This window comes from Leucoraja erinacea, chromosome 3 (genome assembly GCF_028641065.1).
Source record: "Leucoraja erinacea ecotype New England chromosome 3, Leri_hhj_1, whole genome shotgun sequence".
NCBI classification, from domain to species: Eukaryota; Metazoa; Chordata; class Chondrichthyes; order Rajiformes; family Rajidae; genus Leucoraja; species Leucoraja erinaceus.
The window spans coordinates 9,271,822-9,288,283 of record NC_073379.1 but is presented as its reverse complement, the minus strand read 5'-3'; the positions used below and the strand labels follow the sequence as shown (position 1 = coordinate 9,288,283).

General features: G+C 47.2%; 1 protein-coding gene across 1 annotated transcript in view; it reads left to right on the top strand.

Moving 5' to 3' along the window:
- LOC129695250 (cadherin-related family member 2-like) overlaps positions 1 to 16,462 on the top strand; it is an 86,220-nt gene that overhangs the window by 13,495 nt on the left and 56,263 nt on the right. The window contains 9 exon segments of the mRNA XM_055632037.1: positions 1,101 to 1,217; positions 2,105 to 2,233; positions 2,347 to 2,422; positions 3,971 to 4,071; positions 6,733 to 6,936; positions 8,455 to 8,478; positions 8,480 to 8,611; positions 10,872 to 11,036; positions 11,132 to 11,196. Coding sequence (XP_055488012.1) covers positions 1,101 to 1,217; positions 2,105 to 2,233; positions 2,347 to 2,422; positions 3,971 to 4,071; positions 6,733 to 6,936; positions 8,455 to 8,478; positions 8,480 to 8,611; positions 10,872 to 11,036; positions 11,132 to 11,196 — 1,013 coding nt within the window.

Here is a 16,462-nt window from a genome sequence, read left to right as displayed (position 1 = left end):
TCCTCTCCCTGCGCTGTAGAACAGAGCGGTTCAGGAGACCCTTCACCCCTGCAGCCATTAGATTTTATAACACTGACCGCTGCATGGGGATGCTTTGCACTTTTAATAGTTATTTATTGGGTTCTTTAAGTATTTATTGCTTTTATGTACTGTCCGTATTTTATGTATTGTCTGCTTTACCTTCTGATTGTGTTGGCTACTGGACATCTGAATTTTCCTGAGGGTATTAATAAAGTATCTATCTGTCTATCTATCTATCTATAGGACTGGCTCGGCTGTATTTGAAGTACGACATGCAGTTTTGGTTATTCCATCGGAGGATGGATAATCGACAATAGGTGCAGGAGTAGGCCATTCAGCCCTTCGAGTCAGCACCACCATTCAATGTGATCATGGCTGATCATCCACAATCAGCACCCCGTTCCTGCCTTCTCCCCATATCCCCTGACTCCACTATCCCTAAGAGCCCTATCCAGCTCTCTCTTGAAAGTATCCAGAGAACCGCCCTCCACCGCCCTCTGAGGCAGAGAATTCCACAGACTCACAACTTTCTGTGAAAAGGTGTTTCCTCATCTCTGTTCTAAATAGCTTACCCCTTATTCTTCTACTGTGGCCCCTGGTTCTGGACTCCCCCAACTTCGGGAACATGTTTCATGCCTCTGGCGTGTCCAAACCCTTAATAATCTTATATGTTTCAATAAGGTGTCCTCTCATCCTTCTAAATTCCAGAGTGTACAAGCCCAGCCGCCCCATTCTCTCAGCATATGACAGTCCCGCCATCCCGGGAATTAACCTTGTAAACCTACACTGCACTCCCTCAATAGCAAGAATGTCCTTCCTCAAACTAGGGGACCAAAACCGCACATTCCCTCTTCTCCCCTCTCCCATCGGGCAAGAGGTACAGAAATGTGAAAACGCACACCTCCAGATTCAGGGATAGTTTCTTCCCAGCTGTTATCAGGCCACTGAACCATCCTACCACAACTAGAGAGCGGTCCTGAGATACTATCTCCCTCATTTGGAGACCCTCGGACTATAAGGGCTTGTTGCTGTGCTGTAGTATTTTCTATGTTCTGTGTTCTTAACATTTATTTGCTCAGCTTATACCCTCAGATGACGCTGAGTTATTCGAAATATCCAAAAATGGCAGTGTCTTCCTGAACGGTCGGCTAGACTTTGGAAGAACCAGCATTTACCAGGTTGTGATCAGGGCAGTGGTAAGTAATAATGGAAAACATAGTCATAGCCATAGAGCCGTAAGATCATACAGTGTGGAAACAGGCCCTTCGGCCCAACTTGCCTGCACCGGCCAACACGTCCCACCCACACTAGTCCCACCTGCCTGAGTTTGGCCCAAGAACGGAACTCACTATCAAAACATGGAGGGGACGGGGGACACAATTTTTTGGCGGCCACGCGCGCATGCGCGCACTCACACACGCGCGAGGCTTCGGAGGCTCAATCCAGCACTAAAAACGGCGATTTTAAAATCGGGATCACAAAAACTTGGGGGGATGTCCCCCACCTCTCAAAACATGGGGGGGACATGTCCCCTCTGGCCCCCCCCGGGTTTTCCGCCCCTGGTTTGGCCCATATATCCCTCGGAACCTGTCCCGTCCACGTACCTCCCCATCACCAATGACACCCGTACTGATCAAGAATTTGTCAATCTCCGCCTTAAAATTATCCATTGGCCCTCACAGCCTGTAGTGGCATGGTGGCGCAGTGCTAGAATCGCTGCCTTACAGCGCCAGAGACCTGGGTTCGATCCTGACGACGGGTGCCGTGTGTACAGAATGTCTACGTTCTCCCCGTGACTTGCGCGGGTTTTCTCCGGGATCTCCGGTTTCCCCCCACACTCCAAAGACGTGCAGGTTTGTAGGTTCATCGGCTTGGTATAAATGTAAAATTGTCCCTAGTGTGTGCAGGGCAATGTTAGTGCGCGGGGATCGCTGTTCGGTGCGGACTCGGCGGGCTGAAGGACCCGTTTCTGTGCTGTATCTCTAAACTAAACTAAACTAAACTACGAGATAAGCATTCTGTGCCTCCTTCACATTAAACAGCGCAGTGAGAATTGAAAGCTTGCGTTCTTGCTTTTTACCAGGATCAAGGAGAACCAGACGCAAAATACGCAACTACACGACTGATCATTAATGTAATTGACATTCCCAACAGACCTCCGGAATACTTAAGCCTGGCTTATTATGTTCGAATTCCAGAGAATTTACCTGTGGTACGTTTGGCAAGAAATCAATTTCGCACAACTCATTTTCAAATCTTGATACGCTGTTAAACACAATCTCCGATTAACTTGAGCAAAATTATAAATCTTTCTTTCTTGTTTAGGACTCGGTCATTATCACTGTAACAGCAGTTGATGGAGACAGAGGCATTAACAACCCAGTCACGTACAACATTAATGGTGGGTAAAGAAGTTATCTCCGAACAAGCTGGAACAAACTGCCAGAGGAGGTACATACAAATGCTGGAGAAACTCAGCGGGTGCAGCAGCATCTATGGAGCGAAGGAAATAGGCAACGTTTTGGGCCGAAACCCAAAGGAAATAGGCAACGTTTCGGGCCCGAAACGTTGCCTATTTCCTTTGCTCCATAGATGCTGCTGCACCCGCTGAGTTTCTCCAGCATTTTTGTGTACCTTCGATTTTCCAGCATCTGCAGTTCCTTCTTAAGCCAGAGGAGATAGTTGAGGCTGGGACTACCCCATCATTTAAGAATCAGTTGGACAGGTGCATGGATAGGACAGGTTTGGAGGGTTATGGACCAAGCGCAGGCAAGTGGGACTAGGGTAGATGATAGACAATGGACAATAGGTGCAGGAGTAGGCCATTCGGCCCTTCGAGCCAGCGCCGCCATTCAATGTGATCATGGCTGCTCATCCACAATCAGTACCCCGTTCCTGCCTTGTGTTGTTTAGTGGCATTGATCAGCAAGGCCAGCAGCATAATCAAGGACCAGTCTCACCCCTGGTCAATAGACAATAGGTGCAGGAGTAGGCCATTCGGCCCTTCGAGCCAGCACCGCCATTGTCTATTGTCTATTGAAGCCATATTTAGAGTATGGCGTTCAGTTCTGGGCATCGTGTTATAAGAAAGTTTTGTCAAGCTGGAAAGGATGCAGAGAAGAATTACGAGGATGTTGCCAGGACTCGAGGGTCTGAGCTGAAGTGGAAGGTTGAGTAGGCTGGGACTCTATAGGCTGGAGAAACTCAGCGGGTGAGGCAGCATCTGGATGTTTCCTCACCCGCTGCGTCTCTCCAGCATTTTTGTCCACCATCAATTTTTCCAGCATCTGCAGTTCTTTCTTAAACAGACCTCCAGGGATGATCACATCAGCCATGATCACATTGAATGGCGGTGCTGGCTCGAAGGACAAAATGGCCTACTGCTGCACCTATTGTCTATGGATATGGGCCAAACGCAGGCAGGTGGGATGAGTGTAGATGGCGGGACTGTCATATGCTGAGGGAATGATACGGCTGGGCTTGTATATTCTGGAATTTAGAAGAATGAAAAGGGGATTTTATTGAAACATATCAGATTATTAAGGGTTTGGGCACGCTAGAGGCAGGAAACGTGTTCCTGATGTTGGGAGAGTTCAGAACCAGGGGCCACAGTTTAAGAATAAGAGGTAAGCCATTTAGAACGGAGATGAGGAAACACTTTTTCTCTCAGAGAGTTGTGAGTCTGTGGAATTCTCTGCCGGTGGAGGCTGGTTCTCTGGATACTTTCAAGAACGAGCTAGATAGGTCTCTTAAAGATAGCGGAGTCAGGGCATATGGGGAGAAGGCAGGAACGGGGTACTGATTGGGGATGATCAACCATGATCACATTGAATGGCGGTGCTGGCTCGGAGGGCCGAATGGCCTACTCCAGCACCTATTGTCTATTGTCTATAACTTTGTGAGTGATTTCATATGTGTGACTGCACACGTCTTCGTTCTCTCACTTCAGGCTCCAGTGCATTTGCAGTGGGTAACACGACTGGGAAAGTCACCAATATCGCTCCGCTGGACAGAGAGGTTATGGAAGATCTCATCACAGTTGATATCACCGTAAGTCATGGCACGCGTGTACAACCCAAGTGGAACGATTTATTATAGAGCGAAGAATTGGACAATGCAAATACAGCCCTTCGGCGCCCCCAAAGTCTGAGCCGAACATTATGCCAAAAGCAACTCTTATCTGCCTGCACATAATAAGTTCATACATTGATAAATTAATGGAACAGAATTAGGCCATTCGGCCCGTCGGGTCTACTCCGCCATTCAATCACGGCTGATCTATCTCTCCCACCTAACCCCATTCTCCTGCCTTCTCCCCGTTACCCCTGACATCTGTACTAATCAAGAATCTATTAAGGCCCTATTCCAATTGGCGTTTATTTTTTTTGGCGACTGCTGGCATCATTGACTGATGAATCAGGACACTGAAAAATTTGTAGCGTGACGCAGCGATGACGCATTGACACGCGGTGATTTGTTTCAAGTGTAACACCATTTTTTTGTCGCTGCTGGATTTTGAAATGTTCAAAATCTTTTGGCGACACTGATATGACGCCGGCAGTCGCTGAAAAAATCGCCAATTGGGACAGGCCCTTTAGTCTCTGCCTTAAAAATATCCACTGACTTGGCCTCCACAGTTTTCTCACAGAGAGTTGTGAGTCTGTGGAATTCCTTACCCCTTATTCTTAAAAGGTCATAAGTGATAGGAATAGAATGAGCCCAATCGGCCCATCAAGTTTACTCCGCCATTCAATCGTGGCTGATCTATCTCTCCCTCCTAACCCCATTCTCCAGCCTTCTCCGCACAACCCCTGACACCCGTACTAATCAAGAATCTATCTATCTCTGCCTTAAAAATATCTACTGACTTGGCCTCCACAGCCTTCTGATTCCACATATTCACTACCCTCTGGCTAAAGAAATTCCTCCTCATCTCCTTCCTACAAGAACATCCTTTAATTCTGAGGCTGTGACCTCTAGTCCTAGACTCTCCCACTGGTGGAAACATCCTCTCCACATCCAGAGATGGCTGGAAGCCCGCAACAGCCTGGCACTCGCTCGGAACAGACACCAATCATAAGGACTGGAGCATGGACTTTGGAAATTTGGTCCAAAACATGGCGTCTCTTGAGGAGGTGGTTGGCAGGGACTATCGCAACCTTTATGCAACATTTAGACAGGTACATGGATTGGACAGGTTTAGAGCGATATGGGCCAAACGCAGGCAGGTGGGACTAGTGTAGATGGTACATGTTTGCCCGTGTGGGGAAGTTGGGCTGAAGGGCCTGTTTCCACACAGTATGTCTAAAGACTACACTAAATCTCCATCAACTGCTGTTACGGTTCTATGTTATAGAGAGGGAGAGATAGATCAGCCAGGATTGAATGGCGGAGTAGGCTTGATGGGCCGAATGGCCTAATTCTGCTCCGCAAACCTGTGAACTTGTATCTGGCCCGATAATTCAGCGCACTAACTTTTTCATTCAGAGGGTGGAGGGTGTATGGGACGAGCTGCCAAAGGAGGTAGTTGAGGCTGGGACTATCACAATATTTAAAAGATGCTTTGGACAAGATACAAGACACAAGAGACATTTATTTGTCACATGTACCAATTGGTACAGTGAAATGTGTGGTCGCCATACAGCCATACGAATAATAAAGAGCACAGAACGCAATAGTCTTTGACACGGACATCCCCACACAGCGGGATCAAAGTTTCCCACTGTGAGGGAAGGCTCCAAAATTCAGTCACCCTCCTCTGTTGTCCTCCCGTGGTCGGGGGGCTCCCCGAACCCCCCGATGTTCAGGCCCGCTCGCCAGGGTGATGGAACTCCGACTTCTGAATGGGAGAGCATTCTCAGCGGCTTGGACATCCGAATCGGCCACTTCCCACCGGAGACCGCGGCTCCCTAAGTCCACAGGCCGAGCGGGGCGGAGATTCACGCTGGCGGCCCTCGGCAAAAGGTCCCAGGACTCCGCGATGTTAAAGTCAGTGCCGCCCTCTGCTGGAAACTCTGCAAACCACAGCTCCGCGATGTTGAAGCAGCAGGCCCAACACTCCGGAGCTTCACACGGCGATCCAGGTAAGGCATCGCCCGCTCCGCAGTGTATCCAGTGCTGCGCCGCCGCTGCTGAAGCTTTGGTCCGGGTCCCCGGCAGGAAAGGCCGCGCCAATCCAGTTGGTAGGCCGCGAGCAGGGGGGGTGGGGACGCGACTCGGAGAATAGTCGCATCCTCGCCAGGAAGTGAATGAGAAACGGTTTCCTCCTTACCCTACCCCTTCCCCCACATAGAAAAACTGAAGAAACCTCCAAAACACACTTTTAAAACAGACTAAAAATTAAAAAAAGACTTAAAAAAACAGACAGACTGTAGGCAGAGGCTGCCATCAATGCGACGCCCCTAGTGGATGGTAGATGGATAGGCAAGATTTAGAGGGTTATGGATTATTAATGGTTTTAATGCAGTCAGGTGAGACGAGCATAGATGGGACATCTAGGCCAGCATTGGCAAGTTGGGCTGAAGGGCCTGTTGCCACGCTGTCCGGCCCTATGTATCTATGTGCAGATGGAAAGTAGGTCATCAAAACTGAAGGCACTTGGGTTTCATTTTATTGGGGCCCTGCTTTTGTTAGTTTGATTGACCAACTCCACACTCCCACTGATTTTAATCACAATGAAGTGAAAATGGTTCTCTTTTTAATTAATTTCAGGCTTTTGAACTGGTCAAGGGTATTAAAGACCTGTCAGCTGCAAGAACGACGACCGTGTCAATATTAGTCCTTGATGTCAACGACAACCCGCCAATGTTGTATTCGATGCTTGGAGTCGCTACAAACACGTTCCGGGCATCGGTGCCTGAAGAGCCAGCGAACGGCATGCCAATCCTTCACATTTATGCACAAGACCTCGATCAGGTTTGTTTATTGTATAAGGTGTCGCATCCCCTGTCGAAGGTGTCAACGGCTCTCCATCGGTGATACCAAGCGCAGGCTTGGCGATCGCTTCGCCCAACACTTCCGCTCAGTTCGCACTAACCAACCTGATCTCCCGGTGGCTCAGCACTTCAACTTCCCCTCCCATTCCGAATCCGACCTTTCTGCCCTGAGCCTCCTCCATGGCCAGAGTGAGTCCCACCGTAAATTGGAGGAGCAGCACCTCATATTTCACTTGGGTAGTTTACACCCCAGCGGTATGAACATTGACCTCCAATTTCAGGTAGTCCTTGGTTTCCCCCTCCTTTCCCTCCCCTTCCCAGCTCTCCCACAGCCCACTGTCTCCGCCTCTTCCTTTCTTCTTCCCCCCCCACCCCCACATCAGTCTGAAGAAGGGTCTCGACCAGAAATATCACCTATTCCTTCGCTCCATAGATGCTGCCTCACCCGCTGAGTTTCTCCAGCATTTTTGCATACCCTTATATGAATATGAAGATAGACGCAAAAAGCTGGAGTAACTCAGCGGGTCAGACAGCATCTCTGGAGAGAAGGAATAGGTGATGTTTTGGGTCTCGACACGAACTGGAGCGGAAAAGACTGCATAAAAATTGTAAACACTGCCCAGTCCATCATCGGCTCTGACCTCCCTACCATCGAAACGTCACCCATTCTTTCGCTCCATAGATGCTGCCTCTCCCCGCTGAGTTTCTCCAGCATGTTTGTATACCTTATTGTATAAGATGTTTAGTTTAGTTTCGTTTGGAGATACATCGCAGAAATCGGCACGTCGGCTCACCGAGTCAGCGGCAAACAGCGATCCCCGCACACCAACACTCTTCTACACACCTGAGGTACAACTTACAGCAACACCAGTTTAGTGTATTTTATAAGATGTTTAACTTAGTTTAGAGATACAGTGCAGGAACTAATCCTTCGGCCACCTAGTCCACGCTGGCCAGCGACCCACGCACATTGCCTTTGTCCTACACACAGTAGGGACAATTTACACATACATCAAGCCAATTAACCTTCAAACCCGCACGTCTTTGCAGTGTGGGAGGAAACCTGACCACCTGGAGAAAACCCACAAGGTCATGGGGAGAACATACAAATTCCGTACAGACAAGTACCCGTAGTCAGGATCGTGCTTGGGTCTCTGGCGTTTTGAAGCAGTAGCTCTACCGCTGTGCCACCGTGCGCCCTTCAAAATTGGTGTTTATATTTGTAGTCATATAGTCATGCAATCATACAGTGTGGAAACAGGCCCTTCGGCCCAACCTGCCTACGCTGACCAACATGTCCCATTTACTCTAGTCCCACCTGCCTGCGTTTGGTCCATATCCCTCTAAACCTGCCCTATCCATGTACTTGTCTAAATGTTTCTTACACTTTGCGGTAGTACGTGCCTCAACTACCTCCTCTGGCAGCTCGTTCCATGCGCCCACCACCCTCTGTGTGAAAACGTTACCCCTCAGGTTCCTATTGTCTCCCCTTCAACAGGGCAAGAATGGAACGTTTGCAGTGTTTCCTTCAAGGATCTGATTCTGCAGCGTTTAACCTGAATCAGAATATCGTGTACAACGAGGGAACGTTAACAGTCCAAGTGACAAACTCCGAGGCACTGGACTTTGAGAAGAATGACGTCTTGCAGTTTCAGGTGTGTTCACCCCTAATGATCTATTAATTAAATTTAGCAGCTAATCATTACTAATAATGATTGAAAGAAGCACGGTTATTAACGTGATTTGTGATGGTTCCCAAGATGGCGTCCAACTCCTGTTTGTGTGTTGGCCACAGAAGCAGATCTACAATCACATATCACACTTGCTCCACACTCCTAAGTCTCTACTCCGGCAAAAACATTTCTTATTTTAACCATGATTTCTTAAATTCCTCTCAGATATCTCTATTCTCTGACCCTCGGACTATCCTTGATCAGACTTTGCCAGCTTTACCTTGCACTAAACGTTATTCCCTTATCATGTTTCTGTGGACGGCTCGATTGTAATCATGTATGGTCTTTCTGCTGACTGGTTAGCACGCGACAAAAAGCTTTTCACTGTACCTCGGTGACTGGCCCAAAGAAAGCAAAAAAAAGTGACACAAAATGGTGGATTAACTCAGCGCGTCAGGCAGCATCTCTGGAGAGAAGGCAGTGGAGGCCAATTCACTGGATGTTTTCAAGAGAGCTAGATTATGGTCTGTGGTCTACAGACACACTGAACTTTTATCTCCTGTTCTGTATTATGTTCACATATTCTGTTGTGCTGCAGCAAGCAAGAATTTCATTGTCCCATCTGGGGCACATGACAATAAAACTCTCTTGACTCTTGACTTGATTTAGCTCTTCGGGCTAAAGGAATCGAGGGATATGGGTAAAAAGCAGGAACGGGGTACTGATTTTAGATGATCGGCCATGATCACATTGAATGGCGGTGCTGGCTCGAAGGGCCAAATGGCCTACTCCTGCACCTGTTTTTCTATGTTAGCATGTTTCTATGTTTCTAGGTAATCAGGCTTGAGCAGTCACGAGTCAAGTCAAAAGTGTTTAAATGTCATATGTACTAAAAACGGAGGAATTCTGTCTGGCAGCAGCTTATCAGGCCTGTAAGCACAATGCATACAGATAAAACAATTTAAAAAAATCAGTATAGTAATAACTATAGTAGGCCCCCCTCGGTCATGACTGACCATGGGTGATGCATCCGAGTTTGCAGGTGATGTGTGGGCGGATGCAAGCCTGGGCGATGTCATATGGAGCCCATGCAGCACGTCCCCCCTCTCCATGTTGCTGATCGATCCAAAGGAACAGCAGGTCCGTTACAGTTTGGCACCAGTGCCGTCGCAGGAGCTGCCAGGGCGAGGTTGTAGACAACGACGAACTGCCTTTGGGGCTCCGACTCCGGATTTTCTTGAGGTTTACTCCTGGAGCCTTTTCCATGACTGGATATGGCCACAAGGCCGTGGAGGTTTTTATATCCGAGTTTTCCCTCTCCTAGATGGACTGCCTGCCCAGGCTGAAGAGCCCCATCTGCCCGAGGATAATTTAATATCCATAATACTAGTGCAAAAAAAACAAAGTCTTTAGTGCAAACAAAGACAGTCCAAAGAAGCCAGAGACCATAACCGCAGAATAAAAGGATGTTTTAGCGAGACAGGCAGGTTGAGTTAAATGATTTTTTTTTATTGACAAACAAAAAACGAGAATTGAACTCAGTACAGGCGTGCCCGGGCAGCTAACTGTAGAATAGCTGCTGCTGCTGCTGCTGGGAGGAATGCGCTGTCCACTGAACAGAAAACCCTGCAAAAACAACCCCCACGGTCACGTGATCGAGCCAACCAATGACGAGGGTTCGCACTTCCCCAAACCACCACTCGGTGCCGTTACAATGTACCTTTAGAAAGGAGATGAGGAGGAATTTCTTTAACCAGAGGGTGGTGAACCCGTGGAACTCATTGCCACAGACGGCTGTGGAGGCCAAGTCAGTGGATATTTCTTACGGCGGAGATTGACAGATTCCTGATTAGTACGGGTGTCAGGGGTTCTTGGTTCTTGGTTTCTTGGTCCTCCAAAATATTCCAAATGGAATTTAAACTGGAGGTGGATTATGGGGAGAAGGCAGGAGAATGGGGTTTGGACATTAGACAATAGGTGCAGGAGTAGGCCGTTCGGCCCTTCGAGCCAGCACCACCATTCAAATGTGATCATGGCTGATCATCCCCAATCAGTACCCCGTTCCTGCCTTCTTCCCATAGGGAGAGATAGATCAGCCATGATTGAATGACGGAGTAGACTTGATGGGCCGAATGGCCTAATTCTTCTCCTAGACCTCATGAACACGAACCCTTCATTTGTACCAATTGTGATCGTTAAGTAACCTGGTATGTTCTCAAAGTGCGTCATTTTATTCTTTCAGATGCTTGCCATTGAATTGGAGACTAAAGAAAGATTCAGCTGTGTTGCAACTATTCGCATTGTGATAACGGATAGAAATGACAATTGGCCAGAGTTTAACCAGGATTACTTTCTACTGGAGGTCCCGGAGGACAGCTCAAAGGGCTCCAGTGTGGCTCGCATTACTGTAAGGAACTGCTGTGAGAGTTAATGAGACCATCATTCAGAAATACTTCACACGCAGCAGATTTACACTTTTTTTTTCCCATTCTGTATCCAAAGGCGACTGATGCTGATGGCGGACGTTTTGGTGAGATACGCTATCAACTTTCTGGATCGGACAATGCGTAAGTTTTAACCAAAACTGCCACACTTAGCCCATGGGAGGTGGCGCTGGCTGAAAGAGGCCAACGCCAGAGCACTAGGTGAGGCACGGCAGTAGGGTTGCTGCCTCACAGCGCCAGGGACCCAGTTTCCATCCTGACTACAGGTGCTGTCTGTACGGAGTCTTCTACCCAGAGTCGGGGAATCAAGGACTCGAGGACATAGGTGCAAGGTGAAGGGGAAAAGATTTAATGGGAATCTGAGGGGTAACGTTTTTACACAGAGGGTGGTGGGTGTATGCAACAAGCTGCCAGAGGAGGTAGTTGAGGCTGGGACTGTCCTATTGTTTAAAAAACAGTTGGACAGGTACATGGACAGGACGGGTTTGGAGGGTTATGGACCAAGCGCAGGCAAGTCGGACTAGGGTAGCTGGCCGGTGTGGGCGAGTTGGGCCGAAGGGCCTGTTTCCACACTGTATCACTCTATGACTCTAAGTGACCAGAACTGCATGCAATATTCCACATGCGAGCCTGACCAAAGTCCGACAGTACTGCACCATGACTTCCTGACTCTTATGGCCTTGTCCCACGGTTCGAGTTCATTCCAAGAGCTCTCCTGAGTTTTAAAAAATCAAACTCGTGGTAAGCACAGAGAATGAACGTAGCGGGTACGTTGGAGCTCGGGGACGTCCCTTAGTGGCTTGTAACGCTAACGGCAGGTAAGCACGGGAAGGCTCGTGAAGATTTTTCAACATGTTGAAAAATGTCCACGAGAGCCCCGAGTACCAACGAGCGGCCATTACCGTAGATCTCCGAGTTCGAATCAGGGCAAACTCGGGGAGAACTCTTGAATGAACTCGTACAGTGGGACAGGGCCATTACAATTAATGTCCCAACTGAAGAAGGCGAGCACACCATAGGCCTTCAACATCGCTCGGTGGTGAGAATGGTGTGACGGAAAAGGACAATTCAATAAAGTTGCAAGGATGGCAGTGAGGTCAGGTACTGGGAAGCATTTAAAAATGAGTGTAGGGTGAGGAAGAATTTGGTAAAGAGGGAGGAAATACGGTACTGGAGATGTAGACACAGAACTTTCATAAATATGTGAAAGCAAGAGAACGGAGATGATGAAAAACCTTTTCACCCAGAGAGTTGTGAGTCTGTGGAATTCTCTGCCTCAGAAGGCGGTGGAGGCCAATTCTTTGGGTGCTTTCAAGAGGCTGGCATCATCATCAAGGCTCAAAAAGGCTGGCAGCATCATCAAGGACCCACACCATCCTGGCCACACACTCATATCCCCCTTACCTTCAGGTAGAAGGTACAGGAGTTCACTAACCAGTGTCCACAATTTATCCAGATTTATGGTAGGACAGAATAACTGGCACTTCTTTAAATGGAAATGTCTCATACCAACTTTTCCGAAATAACCAGGATGATATTTATCAAAGTTGATTCTGTGGTGATGCATTCCACCAGCATTACCTCGACCCCCAGGATGCTTCCTGTGTTTGCCAATACGGCCATGCAACGTCCAGGTTCAGGAATAACTACTTCCCCACAGCCATCAGGCTATTAAACTCAATTCTTGAATCTTGAGAGTTGGATATGCACTTAAAGAAAGCGGATATGGGGAAAAGGCAGGAGCGGGTACTGATTGTGGATGATCAGCCATGATCACAGTGAATGGCGGTGCTGGCTTGAAGAGCTGAATGGCCTACTCCTGCACCTATTGTCTATTGTCTATTTTCTATTGTCTATTAGTAGATTGGAAGAGACAGAATTAAAGCACAGAGTCTCTAACCCAGGGTAGGGGAATCAAGAACCAGAGGACAGAGGTTTAAGGTGAGGAGAGAAAGATTTAACAGAACCTGAGAGACAATATTTGTTTACAAAAAGGTTGTACGTATGTAAGTTAATAAGTTCTTAAATTATAGGAGCAGGATTAGGCTCATCCCAACAATTCAATCATGGCTGATCTATTTTTCCCACTCACCCCATTCTCCTGTCTTCTCTCCATAACCCCCGACACCCGTACTAATTAAAAATCTATCTATCTCTGCCTTCAAAAATATCCATTGACTTGACCTCCACAGCCGTCTGTGGCAAAGAATTCCACAGATTCACCACCCTCTGACTAAAGAGATTCCTCCTCATCTCCTTTTCTAAAGGTACGCACTTTTATTCTGAGGCTGTGGCCTCTGGTCCTGGATCTCTCCCACTAGTGGAAACATCCTCTCCACATCCACTCTATCCAGGGGTATGGAACGAGCTGCCAGAGGAGGTAGTTGAGGCAGGTACTATAACAACATTTAACAAACATTCAGACAGGTACATGGATAGGACAGGTTTGGAGGGATATGGACCAAATGCAAGCAGGTGGGACCGGTGTAGATGGGACATGTTGGTCGGTGTGGTCATGTCGGGCTTTAGGGGCATATTTCCACATTGGATGACTCTGCGATTAGTGAACTCAAATGTACTTTCCTCACAGGCAGGCACTAAAGAAGTTAGGAGGTAGTGTAGGAAAATAGCAGCAACGTGAAGTGACGATTTTGCATTTGATTTCACTGGAGAGTTGCAAAGAGCTTACTGGAAATTATTGAGAGCAAAGGGACTGATAAGGGTGAAATTTAAAACTATCCAGATTGACAAAGAAAAAGCACTGAAAGGTCACAATAATACTTTATTAGCCAAGTGTATTTTGTAACATACGAGGAATTTCATTTGCCAAGTCAGTCACACAAATAAAAAGCAACGAAACGCACAAATACATTTTAACATAAACATCCACCACAGTAACCCCTCCACATTCCTCACTGTGATGGAAGGCAAAATAAAAGTTCAAATCTCTTCCTTTGTTCTCCCGCGATCGGGGGCCTCGAGCCCTGTGTTGACGGGATGATCTTGACTCATGTAGCCGGTGGTCGTGCCCTCCGTGTCGAGGCGATCAGCTGCTGCATCGGGGAGATGTCAGCTCCCCCGCACAGGCCATCGACCCCGTGTCTGGGCTGGTCAAGCCTCTGCGTCCTTGATGGCCTACGTTCTAATGTTTGACTGAGAATGGGTCGATCGCGCTTGTATTCACTGGAAATGAGGAGGATGAGAGGATATCTTATAGAAACATGTAAAATTCTTAAGGGATTGGGCAGGCTCGATGCCGGAAAAATGTTCACGATGTTGGGGGAGTCCAGAACCTGGGGTCACAGTTTAAGAAAAAGGGGTCGGCCATTTGGGACTGAGATGAGGAAAAACTTCTTCACCCAGAGAGTTGTGAATGTGTGGAATTCTCTGCGACAGAAGGCAGTGGAGGCCAATTCACTAGATGTATTCAAGAGAGAGTCAGATAGAGCTCTTTGGGCTTATGGAATCAAGGGATATGGGGAGAATGCAGGAACAGGGTACTGACTTTGGATGATCAGCCATGATCATATTGAATGGCGGCGATTGCTTGAAGGGCCGAATGGCCTACTCCTGCACCTATGTTTTATGCTTCCATATTTCTATGAGATGACTGCAAGGAAAGTTGATGTATTGTCTTTGACTCTCAGAAAACCTCAGAGAGTTGAAAAGTTCTCTTAAACTGGAAGGTAATAAATACAACACTCCTGTTCACAAAAGGAGACTGAGAAACGAATAGCCTAGTCAGCCTGACGTCAATAGTGGTTAATGTTAGGAATTATTATTATGGCACTTGGAAAACCCACAGTAGGATTAGGCAAATTATGAAAGGAAAATTATAGCTGACAACTCCATTATTGAGTTGACTTTGAGTTCAGTTTATTGTCACGTGTACCGAGGTACAGTGGAAAGCTTTTGTTGCGCGCTAACCAGTCAGCGGAAAGACAATACATGATTACAATCGAGCCGTTCACAGTGTACAGATACAGGATAAATGGAATAACCTTTAGTGTTTAGTTTAATTTAGCTTATTAATGTCTCTGTGTACCGAGGTCACATTGAATGGCGGTGCTGGTTCGAAGGGCCGAATGGCCTACTCCTGCGCCTATTGTCTATTGAGGTACAGTGAAAAGCTTTTGTTCGTGCTAACCAATCAGCAGAAAGACAGTACATGATGACAATCGAGCCATCCACAGTGTACAGATATATGATAAGGGAATAATGTTTAATACAAGATAAAGTCAGTCACTGCCTCAAAAAGACAGCTAGCATCATCAGAGACCCACACCATCCTGGCCACACACTCATTTCATCCCAGCCATCGGGAAGAAGGTACAGGAGCCTGAGAACTGTAACGTTCAAGAACAGCATCAGGCTATTAAACACTAAAACCTCATAAGCTATGAACTATAGTAGACTATTATTATTATTATTATTATTATTATTATTATTATTATTGCACTAGGTAGGGCTCTTAAAGATAGTGGAGTCGGGGGATATGGGCAGATGGCAGGAACGGGTGAATGATCAGCCATGATCACATTGAATGGCCGAAGGGCCGAATGGCCTACTCCTGCACCTATTGTCTATTGTCTATTGTTATTGTTTGTTTTTTGAGTTTTGTTGTATTATTTATTATGAATACATATTCTGTTGTGCTGCAGCAAGAATTTCATTGTCCTATCTGGGACACACAACAATAAAACACTCTTGACTCTTGAAGTTCAGTAAAGTCTAATCAAAGATAGTCCGAGGGTCTCCATCGAGGAAGATAGTGGCTCAAGACTGCTCTCTAGTTGTGATAGGATGGTTTAGTTGCCTGATAACAGCTGGGAAGAACCTGTCCCTGAATCTGGAGGTGTTAGAAATATCTGGGGGTCAAACTACTGGCTGGATCGATACTGGCTGGATAGATACTGGCTGGATAGATACTGCACACAATATTCCAGGTGGGCCTTGTACAACTGCAGAAGGACCTCTTTGCTCCTATACTCAATTTGGAAAAGTTCATGGATAGGACAGGGATATGGGCCAAAAGCAGGCAGATGGAAATAGTGTAGATGGGGCATATTGGTCAAACAGGGCAAGTTCGGCTGAAAGGCTTCTTTCCGTGCTATATGACTCTATGACTGCATTTTGGTCAACGTAGTATAGTTTAGTTCAGTTTAGTTTGGTTTAGTTTAGAGATACGATGTGCTTCGGCCCACCGAGTCCGCGCCCCCAGCGATCCCCACACACCTACACTATACTGCAAGTTACAATTATACCCAGCCAATTAACCTACAAACCTGCACGTCTTTGGAGCGTTGGAGGAAGCCGGAGCACCCGAAGAAAACCCAAGCAGGTCAGGGGCAGAACGTACTAACTCCGTTCCGGACAGCACCCGTGGTCA